Here is a 21,871-nt window from a genome sequence, read left to right on the forward strand (position 1 = left end):
GTGGTTTATCATTTTCTTCTTTTTGCTTAAGTTTGATTTGGTTTTCTTTATCTAGTTTCCCAAGGGGTGGAAGCTTAGATTATTGATTTTAGATCTTTCTTCTTTTATAAAATGTGCTTTTAATACTATAAGTTTCCCTCAAAGTGCTACTCTAGCCACATCCCATAAATTTTGATGTTGTATTTTCCAAAAATTATTTTTGATTGTGGTGAAATACATATAACATAAAATTTACCATCTTAGCCATTTTAAGTATACACTTCAGTGTATTAAGTACATTCATATTGTTGTGCTAGATAAGTTATATTTTCACTTTTATTTAGTTCAAAATATTTTTAAATTTCTCTTAAGACTTCTTAACCCAGGTGTTATCTAGAAGTATGGGATTTAATTTTCAAATATTTTTAATTACCCAGCTGTCTTTCAGTTACTGATTTCAGTTTAATTCTGATGTTGTATGATTTCTATTCTTTTACATTTGTTTGGGGTTTTGTTTTTTGTTTTTGAGACAAGCTCTGTTGTCCAAGTTAGAGTGCAGTGGTATCATCACTGCAACCTCAAATTCTTGGGTTCAAGTGATCTTCCTGCCTCAGCCTCCTGAGTAGCTAGGACTATAGATGTGTGTCACCATCCCTGGCTGATTTTTCTGTTTTTCGTAGAGACAGGATTTCACTGTGTTGCTCAGGTTGGTCTTGAACTTCTGGGCTCAAGCAATCCTCCTACCTCGGCCTTTCAAAGTGTTGGGATTAAGGTGTTAGCCATCATGCCATGCCTTATTCTTTTATGTTGTTAAGGTTTGTTTTATGTCCCAGAATGTGGTCTGTCTTGGTGAGTGTTTCATGTGTACTTTTGTTGTTGGTTGAAATGTTCAGTAAATATCCATTAATTCAAGTTCATTAGTAGTGCTGTTCAGGTCGTCTGTATCCTTACTGATTTTGTGCTTGCTTGATTTATCAATTACTAACAGAAGGATGTTGAAGCCTCCAACTATAAATAGTGGATTTTTCTACTTCTCTTTCATCTTTGCCTTATGTTTATAAGTTTATGGTTTTGGTTTTTGCATTTGGGTGTATGACCAATTTTGAGTTAATTTTTGTACGTGGTATGAGAGGTTGAGCTCATCAACACATTTTTATAATTATTGCCTTATGTAGGTATCTTTTAAAACAGATCAAGAAAAGAGTTATGTTTATGTGTATTTTTATAATACCTATTTAGATACCTTTATTGGTGTTCCTTATTTCTTTGTGTGGATATGAGAGTTACCATTTAATGTTCTTCCATGTCAGCCTAAAGAATTCCCTTTAGTATTTCTTGTTGAGCAGGTCTTCTAGCAACAAATACTCTCAGGTTTGGTTTTGTTTTATTTTAATCTGGAAATGTTTTAATTTCTCCTTCATTTGAAGGAGGGTTTAGCTGGATATAAAATTCCTGGTTGACCATCGATTTCTTTCATTACTTTGAAGAAGTGGTCATCTCACTCTCTTCTGACTTCTATCTTTTCTAGTGAGACACAATCCTCTATGTTACAGAGGAGGTACCTACCTCCTGTAGTACCTTCTTTATAGTCATATTCTGGACTACAACTTCCCTCACTCAGTTTTAGTTACTTCTTCATTTTCATGGGCTTTCTGTCTTCCAAAAACTTACTGAGATAGCTAATCCATTGATAACCCACTCCTGCTCTATGGGCTTATTCTTTTTTAAATTTCTGTAATGGTTTTAGGAGGATGGTGTGTGAGCTTAATCACTACTTAAATCAGACATCCTATGTATCTTGCTATGGAAGATCTGATCTAAGTCTGGGAATTCCCAGGAGCCTTACACCTGCCTGTGTTTTAAGTCACCCAGGCACCTGAAGTATGTTTCCCAGAATAACAGTGTGGGAATTGAAGAGGTAGAAATCTTGTTATCCTTCCTTGTCTATATGTAAATAGGAATAGTAAAGTGAAAATCAAACTCTTCTTTACCTAGTATTTTCAGGTTTTCATGTTGAACTAGTTGAAATTACTAACTGAAAAAAATTTTAAACAATGTTATAAAATATGTATTTGAAGATGAACATAATTATATATCCACAATATTTATATAGTTATTAAAAAGGATGTTATCATAATGAACATATATTGATCAGGAATTCAAATTATGGTGTCCAAAACAGTGTGGCACTTCACCAGAAAATGGCTAATGTTGTGGGTAGTCTTTGATTTTGTTGATACTACCTATGTAGCAATGCCCTGATTTTAGGTGATGTGTTTGGTTTAAAACAGAATTTTGGTAGCCAGTTCTCATTGAGGAATATGAGTCTCTTTCTAGATCTGGTTGATGATGTGGGGCTTCTTAATGTATTTCATTGGCTCGGGAACTGTAAAAAGTAGGGTTTTAATGCTTGACAACGAAACAGAACCCTGGAAACAGACCTTCACAATAACCTATATGAATATGAATACCTGCTGTTAGGAAAATGCAAACTGCTTACCTAGTGCAGGGGTTCTGAAAGCATCAGCCTCACTTGGAAACTAGTTAGAAATGCAGATTCTTAGTCCCACCCTAGATCTACCCAGTCTGGAAACTCTGAAGGTTTGGCCCAGCACTCTGGGTTTTCAAAAAAGCCCTCCAGGTGATTCCAATGGGTGTTAAATTAGGAATTGTCAAGCTGTTGATGAGCTTAGAAGTATCTGTGCTTGTATCTTTGCTTTGAGGTTAGGTCAAACTATAGGAATAACTAGCCGTGTGTGGCTGCTTGTGGGAAAAGAATGCGGAATAGGAAACCCTGGTTGTAATTATGAACATTTAACATATTTGCTTTATCATAATGTGTTTTCTCAAGAATCTTAATCAAATGGCATATTTGTTTAAATGATGAAATAGCATGGTTCCTGCTGAAGCATTGTTTTTCTCTGATCTGTGACTAGTCTCCTGAGAGCCTTGCAGCCTTCTCTATGGTGTATTTCAGGTATGAGATCACAGAAGCCAGTGAAGTTTATAGTGAACTGCCAGATATAATGTATTTTCAAGGTGGCTCTTAGTCTTATCCCTGAGGACTAACCTTGTTAGAAATGTTGCGGTGAATAAAAAAAGAAAAGGTATTTTTTAAAATGTTGCCTGCCTGCCTGTGGGGTGATTTGAAAAGAAAGAGGATTTTATATAGTTCTGTCTTTTGTTTGTTTGTTTGTTTGTTTTTTAGGTTACAAATTCAGAGGTAAGGACATTTTACTTTAAAAGAAATTTGTTGTCGTTTTGTTTTACTACATAAGGAATCATAAGTGCTCTAATTCTTTAAGAAGAAAATACTGCCATAGTATTAGGAGGCTGTTTTTATAGCATGTGAGCCACATATACCTAGATAAACCTTCACTCAGCCCTATATGATGAGGGAATGTGAATAAAATATGCAATTAATATAACAGAAGACATCCTAAACGAAAGAAAATTTGGCTGAGGGTTGAAGGTAGTGTCATCATGCATATGTAGCTGAAAAAAAAAACAGATTCACTCCTCAGAGTAGAAAGAACACAAATCTAACAGATAAAATATGAACAAGAAGTTAGAAACATAAATGTTATCAGGAAGACTAAATAAGGATAAAGCTATTCCTTGTATTTGCGTAGTATTGCCACATAATTGCCACATATATGCTCTGAGCAATAATACTGAGATGAGTAAGGCATGATTATTATTCCTAGTTTACAGATGAAAAAGCTAGGATTGAGAGAGATTAAATAATGGGGGGGCAGCTGCCTTTTATTGAATGTTTATTCATGTATTGAGTACCTCCTGTGTTTATTCATGTATTGAGTACCTCCTTGTAGGCTTTGGAGAAAAAGCAGTTGACAAAGCAGACAAAATCTGTCATCATGAAGCTTATATTCGTGTAGGGAAGGCAGACAATAAATAAGATAAATAAAGAAATTATATAATACATCAGACATGTTTTCTTCACCGGTACTATGAGAAAAATGAAATGGGGAGTGATTTAAATAAAGTGTTGTGGAGAGTTTTGAAGAGAGGGTGACAGGACTGACTGAGGTTCACAAGATCTCCGTGGCTGCAGTATTGAGCATGGGCTGAACAATGTGTCAGGCATGGAGTTAGGTCTGTATATAGGCTCTCATGTAGTCTTCACAATGACCCAGTAGGGTAGGTAGTAAGTTGCAGAGATGTTAATAAGTGTGTCTAAGACCACAAAGCTAGTTAAAGTGCCAACTGCTATATAGAAAATGTGTTTGACTTTTAAAATCTTATGTGTAGACTAGCTGTATTCCTGTTTCTGTTAGGAGGGTAAAGGCTGACATTTGTCTTTGGAACAACAGTGAATGAAGATTTGGGTGAAGAATCAGTAAATTATGTGCACAAAGCAAAACAAATTTGAAAATCTCACTGTGAATCTCAGGATCTGCAAAGTTTCATGTGAACAAAGGAATTATAAATGTAAATTAACAGTGCAGAATCCAGTATAGCTGATTTAAAATTCATACAATAACAGTGAAATTCCCCATTATTTAGTGTGGGATTTGTTAAATAAAATCTGTAGGAGATTTCTGCACTAGACCCCAACAGTCCAAATCAATATGAAGTGACTTATGCTATGTGCCATGTAATCAAACAGAAACTTAAAAACAAAAACCAGGAAATCCCTGAATAGGCCAAACTAGGAGACTTGTAGCAACCAATCAAAAGGGACCTACTCAAATTGGCTGGCATAATAGGGAATGCTTAAACTCATACAAGGAAAGTAACCTGATGATAACCAATCTATTTGTACTGAGCTGTTTCCTTTTTTTTCTGCTGCGAGCTGGCTTATAAAATCTGATTGTTCTGCCATACCCAACAGAGCTCCTTTCTGTTCTATAGACTGGATGCTGTCTGGTTCATGAACTGCTAATAAAAGCCAGTTAGATCTTTAAAACCCCATGTATTGAAATTTTTTTCATTGACAGGTCTTTATTGTTGAGAAGCTATATGTATAGTGGGTAAGAGCACAAACTCTGGAGCTGAACTGTGTGATTTCACCCAACTCTCTTTCTTGATAGCTGTGTGACTTTAGGCAAATTATTATCTCTCTTTGTCGTAGTTTCCTCATCTGTAAATGGGGATAATATACAGAATTAAATATATGTTTGTCATATGATCTAGCAATCATGATACTTGGTATTTATTGAAATGGGCTGAAAGGTCCACACAAAAATATGCACATGAATGTTTATGGAAACTTTATTCATCATTGCCTAAACTTGGAAGCAACCAAGATGTGTTTCAATAGGTGAATCGATAAATTCTGATATATCTAGACTATGGAATATTATGTAGTGCTAAAAAGAAATGAGGTACCAAGCCATGTTGTTTTTGGCAGAACACTATGTGCCTGGAAAATAGAAGGGAAAGTAGTGACCTAAGAATTCTTCAGTCCATTTCAGAACCCAGTCTCTTGTCTGAAATGACTTTTTTATGAAGTAGAACATTCTTTATATGTCAGACTCTTCGTGACTGCTCTTAACAGTATAAGTAATAGTCCACTGCTACACTTAAGTTTTAAGTATTTTAGGTATTAATTAGTGAGCATGTGACTAATTCTAAGGAGGAGACTTAAATGCACATTACTAAGTGAAAGAGCCAATTTGAAAAGGCTGCATAGTATATGATTACAACTCTGTGACATTCTGGAAAAGCCAAACCATGGAGACAATAAAAAGATCATTAGTCTCCAGGGCTTCAGGGAGAGGGAGAATCTTAGTCTGTTTCTGTTGCTATAAAGGAAAACCTAAGGCTGGGTAACTTATAAAGAAAAGAGGTTGGCCCACAGCTCTACAGGCTGTACAAGAAGCATGGTGCTAGCATCTGCTTCTAGTGAGAGTCTCAGGCTGCTTCCATGGTGGGAGGCAAAGGAGAGCAGGCATCACATGGTGAGAGAGGAAGCAAGAGAAGGGGTGAGAGTACCAGACTTTTCAACAACCAGCTCTCCTGGGAACTAAGAGTGAGAACTCACTCTTGCAAGAAATGGCACCAAGCCATTCATGAGGGATCCACCCCCAAGATCCAGATACCTCCCACCATATCCCACCTCCAACACCACCATGTTGGGTATCAAATTTCAACATGAGATTTGGAGGGGACAACATCCAAACTGTAGCAGGGAGAGATGAATAGTTGGAGCACAGAGGATTTTTAGAGCTGTGAACCTACTCTTTATGATACTATGATGGTGGATACATGTCATTATACCTTTGTGTTGACAGCGGGGGAGGAAGTGAGGGGGACAAGGGCATGATGGGAAGCCTTTGTACCTTACCCTCAATTTTGCTGTGAATCTAAAACTGCTCTAAAAAATACAGTCCATTTAAAAAACAAATGGGAATGAAAGTGGTACTGAATAGTGTGTGGGAAAAATTAGATAAGATATATAAAGCACTTGGAACAGTGTCTCACATAGAGTAAGCTTACATGATTTGGTTATTATCATTATGTAATTAAGGAACATAAAAATGTTTAAATAGCTTTCATAAGTTTACTCAGGTACTTGAGCTTCCATCCCTATCTTTTGCCTTCCAAGCTTATGTTTTTAGCCTCAAATTCTTCCACTATGATTGCTGTCCAGAATCTAATGTTATTGACAGTATTTCTTAAAGTGTGGGCAGAGGGCTTCCTACATCGGAATAACCTGGAGTGTAAATTGGTAATACTCTTCCGGATTTACTAACTCAGATGTTTTGAGGTGGGGGCCAAGGAATTTGCATTTCTACAAGCACCCAAGGCAATACTAGTGCCTTCCAAAGTTGGAGAGCTAGTGCTGTGAGAGTCTGGGAAGGGTGTACCACTTATGACCTCCCAGGCACTGCTTAATACAGTTCCCCACAAATTCTCTCCAAAAAACACACATGTTGATTTTGGCAGAACACCATGTGCCTGGAAAATAGAAGGGAAAGTAGTGACCTAAAAATTTTCAGTCCATTTCAGAACCCAGTCTCTTGTCTGAAATGACTTTTTAATGAAGTAGAACATTCTTTATATGTCAAACTCTTCGTGACTACTCTTAACAGTATGAGTAATAGTCCATTGCTACACTTAAGTTTTAAATATATTAGGTACTAATTAGTGAGTGTGTGACTAATTCTAAACAGTTGAGTCATTTTGAGGGCTTTTAGGGATAAAAACAAACTGTAGGAGAGAGTGAGCAAAATATCTGTCACTGACAACAGGAAATGAAATTAAGTAATATGTAACTATATAGTGAAGTGATAGGATTATTATTCAAACCCTTCTTCTCACTTTACAACCAGGGATATGAAATAAATATAGTTGTGATTGGAGATAATGTTTTCATAATTCTTCTTGAGGAGCTCAACCATCACTAACTACTAGAAGAATTGTTGGACAGATAATGAATATAATTTTTTTACAAATTCTTATAAAAATAAGAGGAAAGTAAAGTGAATACAGACAAAGAAGGGAAAGAAACAAAAAGATAGTACAGCTCTTGGTTTGCAAATTAAAATACTAAGTAATTGTTGAATACCTATGTGCCACACTTTGTGCTAGAAACACGTGCACACATACACAATCTTCCTTCATTCTCATAACAACCTAGTAAAGTAGATACTACAATCCTCTTTTTACAGAAGAAATTGAAGCTCAGCACAGTTCATATATCTGACAGTGAACAGAGTTAAGACTTTAAACACACCCAACACAACTTTTGACTCTGAAATATAGTTTAACATACTTAAACTATAATTTTTCCTCAGCGATTATATACAATTGGACTATGAATTAATATTTTTATGCAAAAGCTTTGCATAGTGGGCACTGTTTCAGAGTTCTTCTGGATTTGAGTTATTTGAAGATGGCCAGGGAGGATTTCTGCTTCTAACCAAGATGAAAAACGAAAGACTAGATTTACCTTCCTACTTTAAATAACTAGAAAACCAGACAACATATACAAAAAATGGTTTTCAAGTGTTGGAAAGCAGGCAGCTCAGTACTGTCATTTCTGAGAGAATAGAAACAAACACTGCACCAGCTGTTGCGCTGGGGGCAGTTTCCAGGGGACCCAGACAGCGCCTTTCCAGAGATGCGCAGAGAGCAGAGTTCAATGTGCCCAAGGCGGCTAGAATTTGCAGAGTGGGGTCCTGTAGAGAAGGGAGCAGCACGGGAAGCCCAAACGTGTGCAGAGGGCCCTCAAGGCTTTGCTGGCCCTAGGTGTTGGTTGAGTACTGATCTGCCCAAACTAATGGAGGGTGGGAAAAGATACAGGAAAGAAATAGAAAAAATCCCTGGGTTCTCAGAGTGCTGGTAGTGGTTCCCGTTCCCACGAGCTGTGAGAGGAATGCCTAATATTCAGAAGAGCAGGCAGAATCCTCAGAAAGATGTTGCCTTAGCAGCGGGTCTAAATTAGCCTAAAGGCTGCTCAGGAGCTGCCTTAACAAAATTTAAAAAGCAGACCTTGAAAGGATCCAAATGATTATTAACTAGTCTAATAAGAGAGGGAAAAGGAGTTAGTAGTTGAGACCTGTTGAATAAATTATGGGATTTTCTTGAGCAAGGTAGACTGGAAGGAATTAAGTAAGGTAAAAAGAAAGAATGTTATCACCAGTGTTTGGGCAAAGAGGAAAGCTATTTAATTTGTAAAGCAGTGAAACTGAAGCACCTAGATTTTTAGATGAAGGCATATGATTGGCAACAGCAAGAAGAATGAAAAAAGGAATCTTCACATATACTCTTGAGGAGTATACAGATAGAGCTTATTTTGTACTATAACTCTTAGACTTTGAAAGGTCTTGAAACTGATGTTTTATTATGTAGCTCAGACCTTTGAAAATTAGCAGTTTAACTGTAAGCATATATATAATAACATGAGTAATTAGACCATTAAAGAAAATTTTCCATTCTTTTACTTTTTACTAGGATGGAAGAATTATTTTTTTCATAAAAAGCATCTGTTCATGTTGTTTAATAAAAACATAGTATTGAAGCTTTACAAATGTAGATAATTTACACATAAATCATTTTTTTTCTCTTTTTAAAGACTAATTTTATAATAACATTAGAAAATACATGACATTCTTTGAGGGTGGACCATCATTAATTCTGTAAATTAACTATTAAATTTTAGCAATATTATTGCCAACCTGCAACAAAAGGACAATATTTATCACCCCAAAGTCAGAGACATTCAGTTGGGATTTATATCTTGAATTGGAGAAGCCTTTTTTATTGTGGCACTCAGGCCAGAAAGTTAAAAGAAAAATCTTACAGGTTGGACTACATGGAAAAGTAAGGCTGCTAGGCATAACACACCATTATCATAATTAAGACATCATAAACTGATTTAAAAAAAAACGTTTGCAATATATATGATGAAAAATTGACATAAATGATGTCAATGTTAAATGGTGATATAAGAAACAATGTGTCTGATGAAGGGAGGGGCAAATACCCCTGTAGGAAAAAGGACAAAGCTCTGAAGCAGGCGCTTTATTAATAAGAAATTCCTATGAAAAAACCTCTGAAAACCTATACTACTAAGTAAAGAAATGCAGAATAAAACAATAAGGAGGTAATTTTGTTACGAAGATTTAAAATGCCCAGCATTAGTGAGGGTAAGAGAAAAGACACACCTTTTAATAAGTTGTGTAAATTGATCTAATCTTTCTGTTGGGCACAGTGGATTGGTATAAGAACATCAGCTTTGTAGGCTAGATTCACATGATCTCAAACAAGGTTTCCCATCTAAGAAAATAGAGATAATAATAGTACATACCTCACAGAGTGATTCCATGAGAATGATAGGAATTTTATAAAGTAAAGCACTTAATATAAATCATGGTACATGTGCACCATCAATTTTAGCTGCTGAAGGGAACATTAATTTGCATATTGAAAGGGCCCACCAGGAACTAATCAAGGTGAGTGAAAAAGACCTGCTCCCAATACACATCCTTGTATAATTTCAGAACACCAAAGTAAAAGATCCTTCCTGAAAAGTTTACCTGTTACAAGTCTCTGGCATCAAACTTCTCATCAGCAATATTGTTTGCTATAACGCAGTAGAACAATGCTTTCAAAATTCTGATATGGCATGGCTTTCAGCCTAGAATTCTGTAAGTAGCCAAATTATCAGCTGAATATGTGGATAAAATAAAGATATTTTCAGAATGAAAAGACTTAGAAAGTTTAACTTCCATTCACTCTTTCTGAAAAAAAAAATTATTTGATAATAAATTAGCAAAGCCAAAGCAGAATCCAAGAAACAATAGGGCCTCAACTCAGAGGTGCAATTAAAAGAAACCCCAGGCTGACAGCTATGTAGTAGGCCTAGGAAACTTTGGCCCTCATTAGAGTGGGAATTCAAAGGTCTCAGAAAAGAATCTTGAAAAAGCAAGTAGATAATATGATTATGATACTATGATTAAGAAGTCTAAATAGCATAGAGATGTAGTGAAGATTTATGTAACTTTTGTCAGTAAGAAAAAAAAATTAAAAACCAGAAGGAAGTCTGTATCAGAAATGTATTGTCCAAATTTGCAGCAAAACAAAATATGCTCTTGTTTTAAGCAACTGATGGAATGAAAGAAAAGATAATCCATTTGATACTGATGTTTGGAATGTTTTACTTTGAGCAGACATATTTGGTGATACAAGATTATACTTTTCTGTATTATATAGATCCAAGTGTCATACTTGGTTTAAAAAAATGTGTATAGATTGTATGAGTATTATATATAATGTAATTATAGATAATATAATTATATATATTATATTATATATTATATATATTTATATAATATAATTATATATAATTATATATAATATATATAAATATATATATAATATTATATATATAATTATAATTATATTATATATAATAATTACATTGTGTTATGTCTCACATTTTAGAATAAGCCTATAGACAAGCATGAGAAAATTGTAGATTTAACTGAAACTTAAAAGTTAAAAATCTTAATATAAAAGAAATGGGCAGAACTTGAAAATAGAAGGGAAGAGATAATGGACAGTAGTACAGGTAAACTAATTTACTTATTTTACAAAGGAATCAAGATACTATTGAAAGTTGATAGAATAAAAGATGGCTAAAGGATGTTAACCTTTTAAAATTTAAAATGTGCAAAGATAATCCAAATTTAAAATTACAAAGATGATCAGAAGACTTTAAAATATTGTGTTGTATTAAATGGGGGAAGGTTTGGCATAGTGCAAGGTAGGGTGTAAGAGCCAATTTCCTCATCTTTTACACCTGGAATTCAAGACTGTGGTTTAAAGATGGTAGCATAAGGACCAGAGATCTAAGTATAGAGATTACCCCCCCAGAATAACTAAAAGGAACATTTAAATTGTTTACCTCTGAGGAATAAGAATTGGCTTGGGGGATAGGAGGTCGAGACTTTCACTTTTCATTCTGTATTGCTTATTCACTTCAAACTTTTATGTATGTTTAATTATCTTTAGTGAGTATCTATTTTTTAACCTCAAAATATATTACAAATAAATTTTGGGCCAACTTTTTTCTTTGACTGTTATATCCTGATGTGTTTTCTTTTTTTTTTTCTTTTTTTTTTTTTTTGAGACAGAGTCTTGCTCTGTTGCCCGGATTAGAGTGCCGTGGTGTCAGCTTGGCTCACAGCAACCTCCAACTCCTGGGCTCAAGCAATCCTCCTGCCTCAGCCTCCCAAATAGCTGGTACTACATGCATGCACCACCATGCCTAGCTAATTTTTTCTATATAGATTTTTAGTTGCCCGGCTAATTTCTATTTATTTTAGTAGAGATGGGTCTCGCTCTTGCTCAGGCTGGTCTCAAACTCCTGACCTTGAGCAATCCTCCTGTCTTGGCCCTCCAGAGTGCTAGGATTACAGGCATGAGCCACCATGCCCGGCCTCCTGATGTGTTTTGAGACTACTGAAAGTACTGATATAATCATAGGCCACATATACTATTGAAACAAGGGAAGTGACTGATTTTGTTTTATTTTTGATCATCAGACCACATCTGGGGAATAAACTTTAGCCTGGGCACTAGAATATTAAAAACTACAGAGTGTAAACAGAAAAGGACATCCAAAATGGTGAGGTGGTCTAGAACCATTACATATGAAAAAGAATAAAGGGAACTGCTGATGTATCATATAGGAAAATAGAAATTGGACTGAAGGGAACATAATCACCAACTTTACATGGAAAAAGGATGTATTGTTATATGTGTACAGACATAGGACCAGTGGGTAGAAATTACAGAGAGAGGAAGCATTATAAAGAACTTTCTATCTACCAGAGCTGTGTAATGATGTCACTGTTATTGTTCAAACATTGATATTTTAGAGATTATGCTCACGTTTAGTTAGAATTCTGCTAGAGCAGCAGTCCCCAACCGTTTTTGTCACCAGGGACCAGGTTCATGGAAGATAGTTTTTCCATGGACCCAGGAAGGTGGGGGTGGGGGATGGTTTTGGAATGATTCAAGCAATTACATTTATCGTGCAGTCAAAGCTCTCTGCTAATGATAATCTGTATTTGCAGCCACTCCCAGTGCTAGTATCACTGCCTCAGCTCCATCTCAGATTATCAGGCATTAGATTCTCATAAGGAGCACACAACCTAGATCCCTCCCACATACAGTTTACAGTAGGGTTTGCACTCCTGTGAGAATCTGATGTCCCCACTGATCTGATGGGAGGCAGAGCTTATGTGGTGATACAGGTGATGGGGAGCATCTCTAAATGCAGACTGTAGTACTAGAGACTTGTGAGGTTCCTTACAATTTTGAATTTCTGAGGGGATAGTTAGAAATTTTTAAAATAGTTCATAATCATACTTGTACTCTTTGTGACCCAAAAAGGTATGATTAATTCAACACACACTTTTTTAATAGGCAAGTTTTCAACAGCCTTTAGGAGATAGAGATAAATAAGACATGAATAGATACAAGGAACTCAGTCTAATTGGTCCACTTCGGTTCAGCAGATATGTCATGACCATGTCCCATACAGGCCTTCCCCTTCCCTGGAGACATAAACATGAACCAATCATGGCTTCTCCTCTTCTGACCCCATGGTTCACAAGGGAGACAGTAAAGTAGACTTGTTTCATTACGTTGCAGCTGAAGAACGAAGGGTGGGAATAGGGAAAGCTTCACAAAGAAATCGATGACTGGTCTGAGCTTGTCACCAACACACTGTCACTTTACATACTGGAGCATCTGGGACAAAGCAGGAGTTTTCTCTGGGACATGGTTCATAACTTCTCATTTGCAAAATAACCAGGGCCAGAATCTCAATTGCTCCAAAATTTTGTGATTCTAATATAGTGTTAATTGTTTTTCTTGCCAAAGTATGTTTTTAGAAAATAGTCCAGATTATGAAACATAAGATGGTAAAAATGTTTCTTCTAAGTCTAATCTTAGTGGATATCCTTTCAAATTAAGTTTTTGCTAATGCGTGTCTTGGAACAGCTGTTCCATTAGTCCTTTTACTTCATGTCTTTATGTAACATTCACTTGAAATGTTATGGACATTGATAAAATTTTGCATTAATTAGTATGATACCCAGTTTGTGGCATTATTAATATTTCAGGAAGCATTCTTATTTCATTTTAAATCACCCCTATGATTTTAATTCTTATATTTCTTTTGAAGGGATACAAATTTATCAAATAGGATATTAGATTTTAAATTTTGTGCCTTTTGAGCATGTAAAAATTGCTTTTAGAAGTAAAATTTTAGTGAACTTGAAATTCTCAAAGAATCACTGAGATTTGTGAAGTGCCTTTTTTCTCACAGTAATAAAATGCTCCAAGGAAAAATATTAATTAGGGCTGAATATAATTATCACTGTTAATTTATTGGTGTAAGAAGTTTCAACAAGTTTTTAAGTCCTTTTAAAAAATTCATGGCCATTTATTAAGCTAATAAAATTATAATGTTTGACCTCCCAGTCATTAATGCTGAAATGATAAACATTATTTTGCAAAGAAAAATATTAAAATTATTATTTAGAAAAAAACGTTAAGAATTATATATGACTTTCTCTTGTATGATGATTAATTCCATAAACTTTTCTGGGTTATGTGCTTGCATCTTATGAAAATAATTTTGTAGGCTGGGCACGGTGGCTCATGCCTGTAATCCTAGCACTCTGGGAGTCCAAGTCGGGTGGATTCCTGAGGTCAGGAGTTCAAAACCAGCCTGAGCAAGAGCGAGACCCCGTCTCTACTATAAATAGAAAGAAATTAATTGGTCAACTAATATACATAGAAAAAATGAGCCAGGCATGGTGGCACATGCCTGTAGTCCCAGCTACTCAGGAGGCTGAGGCAGGAGGATTGCTTGAGCCTAGGAGTTTGAGGTTGCTGTGAGCTAGGCTGATGCCATGGCACTCACTCTAGCCTGGGCAACAAAGCGAGACTCTGTCTCAAAAAAAAAAAAGAAAAGAAAGAAAAGAATTTTGTAGTTTATAAAATTCCACAACTGATTTTTATTTGTTTTCATCAGTATTTCAGTTGAGGTACAGTAAGTCTATGACTATAGAGTTAACTCACACATTTGTTTTTCTGGAAGCTCAAAAATGTTGAGATCATCTTTCTTAGGATTTCTTTCATTTGCAACCATGCACTAGTTAGAAAAAAAATGAACTTGAAGCTGAAAGATGGGATTAACTGCCACCATGCCATTTAGTGTGCATGTTAACTGTACTGAAACGACTTCTACAGCTTTAAGAGGGGACAATAGCTACTTTGTACAGTTCTTATTAGAAAGAAGTGATTTAATATTTGTGTCTAGCACATAGACAAAACTTAAGAAAGGTGTTAATTTGGGGGTTTTGACAAATAAAAAGATTTAATTAACTTTTCTCAATGGAAACTGTACCAATTGGGCAATATAGATAGCACTCACTTAACCATATAATTTAGCATGAGCTTGATGAAGACTGTTAAATACAATTAATGTCCTAAAAATGCAGTAAGATAAAAAGAATCAGGGGGAATTACTTTAATAATATATTTTATTTAACCAACTATATAAAAAATAATTATTTCAATATGTATTCAATGTAAAAAATTATTAATGAGATATTCAACAATTGGTTTTTTTGGTACAAGATCTTCAGAATCTTGTGTGTATTTTATACTTACAGTGCATCTCAACCTGGACTAGCCACATTTCAGGTATCAGTCGCCACATAGCTAGCATATTATGGATGATTAGTAAATGAATATGCCAGAGAAAAATTTCAAAAAATAATTTTTTTTCCCAGCAGACTACCATGGCTGCAGGAGTTTTGCCTCAGGATGAACAACCATATTCTACTTTGGTGATTAACAGCGGGCATGCTGAAAACATGAAAGGTAGTAACTCTTTAATGTACTTTTTGTTTCTCTGTGCAAAGTAATTAACTAGTATGAATTACTTTTAATGACACTGTTACTAATTATTAAAAATAATTATGTGAATGGAAATGAAAGAAAAGGCTCTGTTCTTCATATTGGAGGCCCAAGTTGCAGGCATTACTTACAGCCTTTTGTTTATTTCTGCCTTACCATTTTGGCCTGTTAGAATTCCTGTTTGACATCCTGAATAATGATCTTGGCTTTTTAAGAAGGAGTGTTCCAAACAATGTTTGTCTCCTGGGTTATTATCACAGACTGAGATTATGCATTTGTTCCTATCATCCAACGCCAACTTGTGACTCAAGCTTTTGTTTCTTTTGTCTTTCCTTACTTATGAGTGTCACTTATGAAGCACATTGAGAAGCACTCTAGCCCTACTTCTTCAAGTGTTTTTTCTCCCATACCCTTTTGATTTTTATATGGCACCCCAGGCAAGGACAAGTACTGTGACTTGAACTCTTACTTACAGCCATACTGACCCCTCACTCATTCTGTCGAAAGCTCTGAGCTGGGGGGCACTCTGATTCTGCTTTGACATTGCTAGTCTTGCTGCCATCACCAGCAGAGATGTTGAGTAATTTCTCCTGGCAATATTTTCTAACTCTCCTCTCTGGGTTTTGCCCAAGTTCACTTTAGCCATACTGTATAGGGAGCTTTGAAGGATTTTGTCCCTTAGTGTGGATTAGATGATAGAAGAAAGAGTAAAGAAGTAAGGGTCTATCTAAAAAAGATACTGAGTTCAGCACTTGCTGGGAACAGTTCTCAAAGTTGATTGAGTTCTTGTTGGAATCTGACCATGCCACCAGGGGGAGTTCTCCTTCATCAAGAAAACCAGTGTTTCCTACTTCTGATCTTGTCTAAACTCCAGATCCTTGTAGACCCTTCTTCATCCTTCTATCCTATTAGTACTCTAGAGGTGCTAATACTACTGGTAACTACCATTTGTGGACACCTTCTGTGTGCCAGACTTACTATGTCAGTTTTCTTGGTCCTAGAAAGAAGTACTGTCCAAAATAAACACAATAATGATGTCTCCTGGCTGCTCCCCTTATAAAATACCTCAGTAACTCTCCAGCTAACAACTCCAAGAGTCAGACAAACCTTTCCCCCTATTCTTTCTTCTGCTGGAATATTACCTCTTAGTTGGTGTTTCTCAATGGGGGTTCTATTGGCTTTTGGAGTGGGACAACTCTTCATTGTGAAGGACAGCCCAGAGCACTTGAAGATATTTAGCATCCCTGGCCTACCCACTAAATTCAGTAGTATCCCCAGCTTCCAGTGACAATGAAAAAACCCTGGATATTTCCAAAGACCCCCCAGGAAGGCTGCACTACCTCTGTTGTGATCCACTAGGTAAGCTGATTTTTACCTTTCTAAAATACTTTTTTAATTAAATTTTCCTTTTGATATAAATGTCGCTAATTTTTAATTAGGAAAAAATATGGAAAAAAAATTACGTCATATGTAACTTTCTTAAAGTATATGTCATATAAAGGTAGTCAGTTATACCTTGTTAGGTTTGGGAATGGGAAGAATTTTTTTTAAATATTAGCTAATGAATCATAGGAAATTTTAATGGGTGAGTACATAAAGTATTTAATTTATTTTTAAAGGAAAATAGAAACTCATCAAGAACTAGCTTTGCAATGAGACAGACCTAGATTTAAATCTTGATTGTACGCTTTAAAAAAATTTTATTATGGAAAATAGCAAAACATTTACAAAAGTATATAGAATAAAATAAAGATCTCCATATATGTATCATCCCCCTGTTATGTACCACCCCCACATAATGTACCATTGCTCAAATATGTACCATCACCCAGCATTAACAAGTTCAGTCATTCACTGCCTCTGCTCAGTTCCCTGCATCCATATTACTTTGAAACAAACTCAAGGTATAACATCATATTATTCATTAAATAACCACATCATATTACCATACCTAAAATAATCAACAATAATTGTTTATATCAAATACCTAAATAGTGCTCCAATGTCTAATTGTCTCATAGATATATTTCATAGATATATTTACATGTAACATTTATATATATATATTTGTTTGAATTGGGATCCAAAAAGGTCAATACATTGTAGGTGGTTGCTGTGTATCTTAAATCTCTTTTAAACTTGAGTTTCCTTCTGTCTCTTTTTCCTTACAGTTTATTTATTGAAGAAATCCAGATTTTTTGCCCTGTGAGAGATTGCCACAGCCTGTATTTTGCTGATTATATCTACATCATATTTCCTATAAATTGGTAAATGGATGTAGAGTCTAGTCAGATTGTTTTTTTCAATTGGCGAGAATATTTCATGGGTGGTGTTCAGGATCTTCCCTCAGGATGCCCAGGCTGTCTGGTTGTCTCACTTTTTGTGATGTTAATTTTTTATTTTGAAATAATTTCAAACTTAAAGAAAAATTGTAAGAAAAGCACATAAAAAACCTTCTATATACTATTCACCCAAAGACCCTCATTCAAGTTTTGTCAACTGTTCCAGTAATACCCTTTCTTGACCTTTATGGTCTTAAAATTTTTTTTAAGATTACAGGCTAGTTATTTTGTTGCATGTTCCCCACTTTGGGTTTGTCTGCCATTTCCTCATGATAAGATTGAGATTATGCATTTTTAGTTGAAACAGCACAAAAGTAACTCTATACTTTTCTCACTGCATCTCATCAGGTAACATGAGATGTCATTTTGTTCCATTACTAGTGATGTTAAGTTTGATCACATCCTTAAATTTGCACATCCTTAAATCACATCTGTAAGATTTATTCATTATAAATTATTTTCTGTTTATAATTAATATTTTATGGAGAGATGCTTTGAGATTGTATAAATATCCTATTCCACATCCAACTGTTACCAAGCAGTTTTAGCATCCATTGCTGTTTCTTGCCTGAATTAGTAGTATGATAGATAACCAAATGGAGATTTTCTAATTCCATCATTCCTGCTTCATTTATTAGTTGACCTTCTACTGCTGTAAGGAAGAACTTCTCATTTATTTGTTCAATTATCATTTTCTAAAATTTTTTGTTAAAAAAAATTTAACACAGCAATATCTTCCAGCTCATCTTATTGTTTCTCTGACCTGGCCCTGAAATCAGCCATTTCTCCAAGGAGTTGTGATTCCTTTTAGTGGAAAATGGTACATAGAAACCAAGATCTAGGCATGCTCACTACTAGGGGAATGAGAGGGGACAAAGCTAGGAAATATGTGTTCATACATATACATATTTACCTACTCATTTTACATGTATAGTCAGCCTTTTGAAACTCATGGATCTGCCCAGTTCAAACCCGAGTTGTTCATGGGTCACCTGTTTATTTCTGTTTTGATCTATATATATTGAAAACCATGAGTTCACATTGTTACTTCCAATTCTAATCCAACATTATACCATTATAGCTTTTCCTTTTTTTATAATTCTCTTCTCCAAGAATGAGAAATGTGGTTCTTATTGTCCCCAGTATGTTTACTTATTTACTCAGCCCTCCTTTGCTTTTTTTTTTATTTCGGCATATAATGGGGGTACAGATTTTAAGGTTTCAATAAATGCCCTTCCCCCCCCAAGTCTGAGTTTCCAGCATGACCATCCCCCAGATGATGCATATCTCACTCATAATGTATGTATATACCCGCCCCCCTCCCCGCTGCCCAATACCCTATTACTGTAGTACCTATGTGACCACTTAGGTGCTACTCAGTTAATACCAGTTTGCTGGCGAATATATGTGGTGCTTGTTTTTCCATTCTTGGGGTACTTCACTTAGTAGTATGGGTTCCAGCTCTAACCAGGAAAATACAAGATGTGCTATATCACCACTGTTTCTTAGCGCTGAATAGTACTCCATGGTATACCACATTTTATTAATCCATTCTTGGATTGATGGGCACTTGGGCTACTTCCACAGCCTTGCAATTAGGAATTGTGCTGCTATTAACATTCGAGTGCAGGTGTCTTTTTTGTAGAGTGTCTTTGGATCTTTTGGATAGATGCCCAGCAATGGGATTGCTGGATCAAATGATAGATTCACTTGTATCACTTTAAGGTATCTCCATATTGCTTTCCACAGAGGTTGAACTAGTTTGCAGTCCCACCAGCAGTGTAGGAGTGTTCCTCTCTCTCCGCATCCACGCCAGCATTTGTTATTTGGAGACTTTTTGATAAAAGCCATTCTCACTAGAGTTAAGTGATATCTCATTGTAGTTTTGATTTGCATTTCCCTGATGATTAGAGATGATGAGCATTTTTTCATATGTTTGTTGGCCATTCTTCTTTCTTCTTTAGAAAATTTTCTGTTCAAGTCCTTTGCCCACTTTTTAATAGGGTTATTTGATTTTTTCTTGCTGATTTTCGTGAGTTCTAAGTAGATTCTAGTTATCAGCCCCTTATCAGATGTGCAGGATGCAAAAATTTTCTCCCATTCTGTAGGCTGACTGTTTACTTTCATGACTGTTTCTTTGGCTGTCCAGAAGCTTTTTAGTTTCATCATGTCCCATTTATTTATTTTTGTTGCTGCTTTGATTGCCTTTGGGGACTTCTTCATAAACTCTTTGCCTAGGCCGATGTCTAGGAGAGTGTTTCCAACATTTTCCTCTAGAATTCTAATACTTTCATACCTTAGGTTTAAGTCTGTTATCCAACGTGAGTTGATTTTTGTGAGAGGTAAAAGGTGTGGGTCCTGCTTTAGCCTTCTACAGGTGGCTATCCAGTTTTCCCAGCGTCATTTATTAAAAAGGGATTCTTTTCCCCAGCGTGTGTTTTTGTCTGCTTTGTCAAAGATTAGATGGCTATATGAGGATGGTTTTATATCAGGATTCTCACATCTGTTCCACTGGTCAATATTCCTATTTTTGTGCCAATACCAGATTGTTTTAATTAATACAGCTTTGTAGTATAGTTTGATATCTGGCATATTAATGCCTCCCATTTTGTTTTTGTTGCCTAGAATTGCTCTTGATATTCGGGGTCTTCTTTGGTTCCATACAAAGCGTAAAATTATTTTTCCTATATCTGTGAAGAATACTGATGGGATTTTAATAGGTATTGCATTGAATCTGTAGATCAGTTTGGGTAGTATAGACATTTTAATGATGCTGAGTCTGCCGATCCACAAGTATGGAATGGATTTCCATCTGTTTACATCCTCTGCTCTTTCCTTCCTCAGTGTTTCATAGTTCTCCCTGTAGAGGTCTTTTACCTCCTTGGTTAAGTATATTCCTAGGTACTTTAATTTCTTTGTTGCTATTGTGAAGGGTATTGAGTCTTTGATTTGGTTCTCAATTTGATTGTTGTTGGCGTATACGAATGCCTCTGATTTTTGTGTATTGATTTTGTATCCTGAGACTTTACTTAATTCATTGATCAGTTCCAGGAGTTTCTTGGTTGAATCTTTGGGGTTTTCTAAATATAATATGATATCATCAGCAAACAGTGAAAGTTTGATCTCTTCTGCCCCTATTTGGATACCTTTAATTCTACTTTCCTGTCGGATTGCTGTAGCCAGGACGTCCAGCACTATGTTGAATAGAAGTGGAGATAGTGGGCAGCCTTGTCTGGTTCCAGTTCTAAGTGGGAATGCTTTTAGTTTTTCCCCTTTCAGTATGATGTTGGCTATGGGTCTGTCATATATGGCTTGTATCATTTTTAGGTATGTCCCTTCTATGCCTATTTTCTTAAGTGTTCGTATCATGAAAGGGTGTTGAATTTTGTCAAAAGCTTTTTCTGCATCTATTGAAAGAATCATGTGGTCTTTGTTTTTGCTTCTGTTTATGTGGTGAATTGCATTTATAGATTTACGTATGTTGAACCATCCCTGCATCCCTGGGATGAAGCCCACTTGGTCGTGATGGATTATTTTTTTGATAAGCATCTAGATTTGGTTAGCTAAGATTGTGTTGAAAATTTTTGCACCTATATTCATTAGGGATATGGGACTGTAGTTTTCTTTTTTTGTTGCATCCTTTCCTGGTTTTGGTATCAGGGTTATGTTCACTTCATAAAAGGTGTTGGGGAGACTCCCATTCTTCCCGATGTTGTGGAATAATTTCTGGGAGATAAGCACCAGTTCTTCTTTGTAAGTGTGGTAAAATTCAGGTGTGAAACCATCTGGGCTGGGACTTTTCTTTTTAGGAAGATTTTTAATTACTGTTTCTATTTCGGCTCTTGATATTGGTCTAGTCAGGAATTCTGTTTCTTCCTGGTTGAGCCTAGGGAGGCTGTGTGTTTCTAGCAATTTGTCTATTTCCTCCACATTTTCCAGTGTGTGCATAAAGGTTTTTGTAGTATTCATAAATTATATCTCCTTGGGATCGGTTGTCATATCTTCTTTTTTGTTCCTGATGGAGCTTATTAGAGATTTCTCTTTTCTGCTTTTCGTTAGCCTAGCCAAAGGCGTGTCAGTTTTGTTTATTTTTTTCAAAGAACCAATTTTTGTTTTATTAATCTTCTGTATTGCTTCCC

The 21,871-nt window shown here is 35.7% G+C and overlaps 1 protein-coding gene across 2 annotated transcripts in view; it reads left to right on the plus strand.

The window, feature by feature from the left end:
- The window catches only part of PTPDC1 (protein tyrosine phosphatase domain containing 1), an 86,182-nt gene that overhangs the window by 22,175 nt on the left and 42,136 nt on the right, over positions 1–21,871 (plus strand). The window contains exon 2 of one of the 2 annotated variants that reach the window (XM_020289223.2): positions 15,264–15,354. In XM_020289223.2, coding sequence (XP_020144812.1) covers positions 15,273–15,354 — 82 coding nt within the window. In that variant the 5' untranslated portion in view covers positions 15,264–15,272. The remainder of the gene's footprint in view (positions 1–15,263; positions 15,355–21,871) is intronic. The other variant, XM_012738509.3, reaches the window with a different exon arrangement.

This window comes from Microcebus murinus, chromosome 12 (assembly GCF_040939455.1).
Source record: "Microcebus murinus isolate Inina chromosome 12, M.murinus_Inina_mat1.0, whole genome shotgun sequence".
Lineage (NCBI taxonomy): Eukaryota > Metazoa > Chordata > Mammalia > Primates > Cheirogaleidae > Microcebus > Microcebus murinus.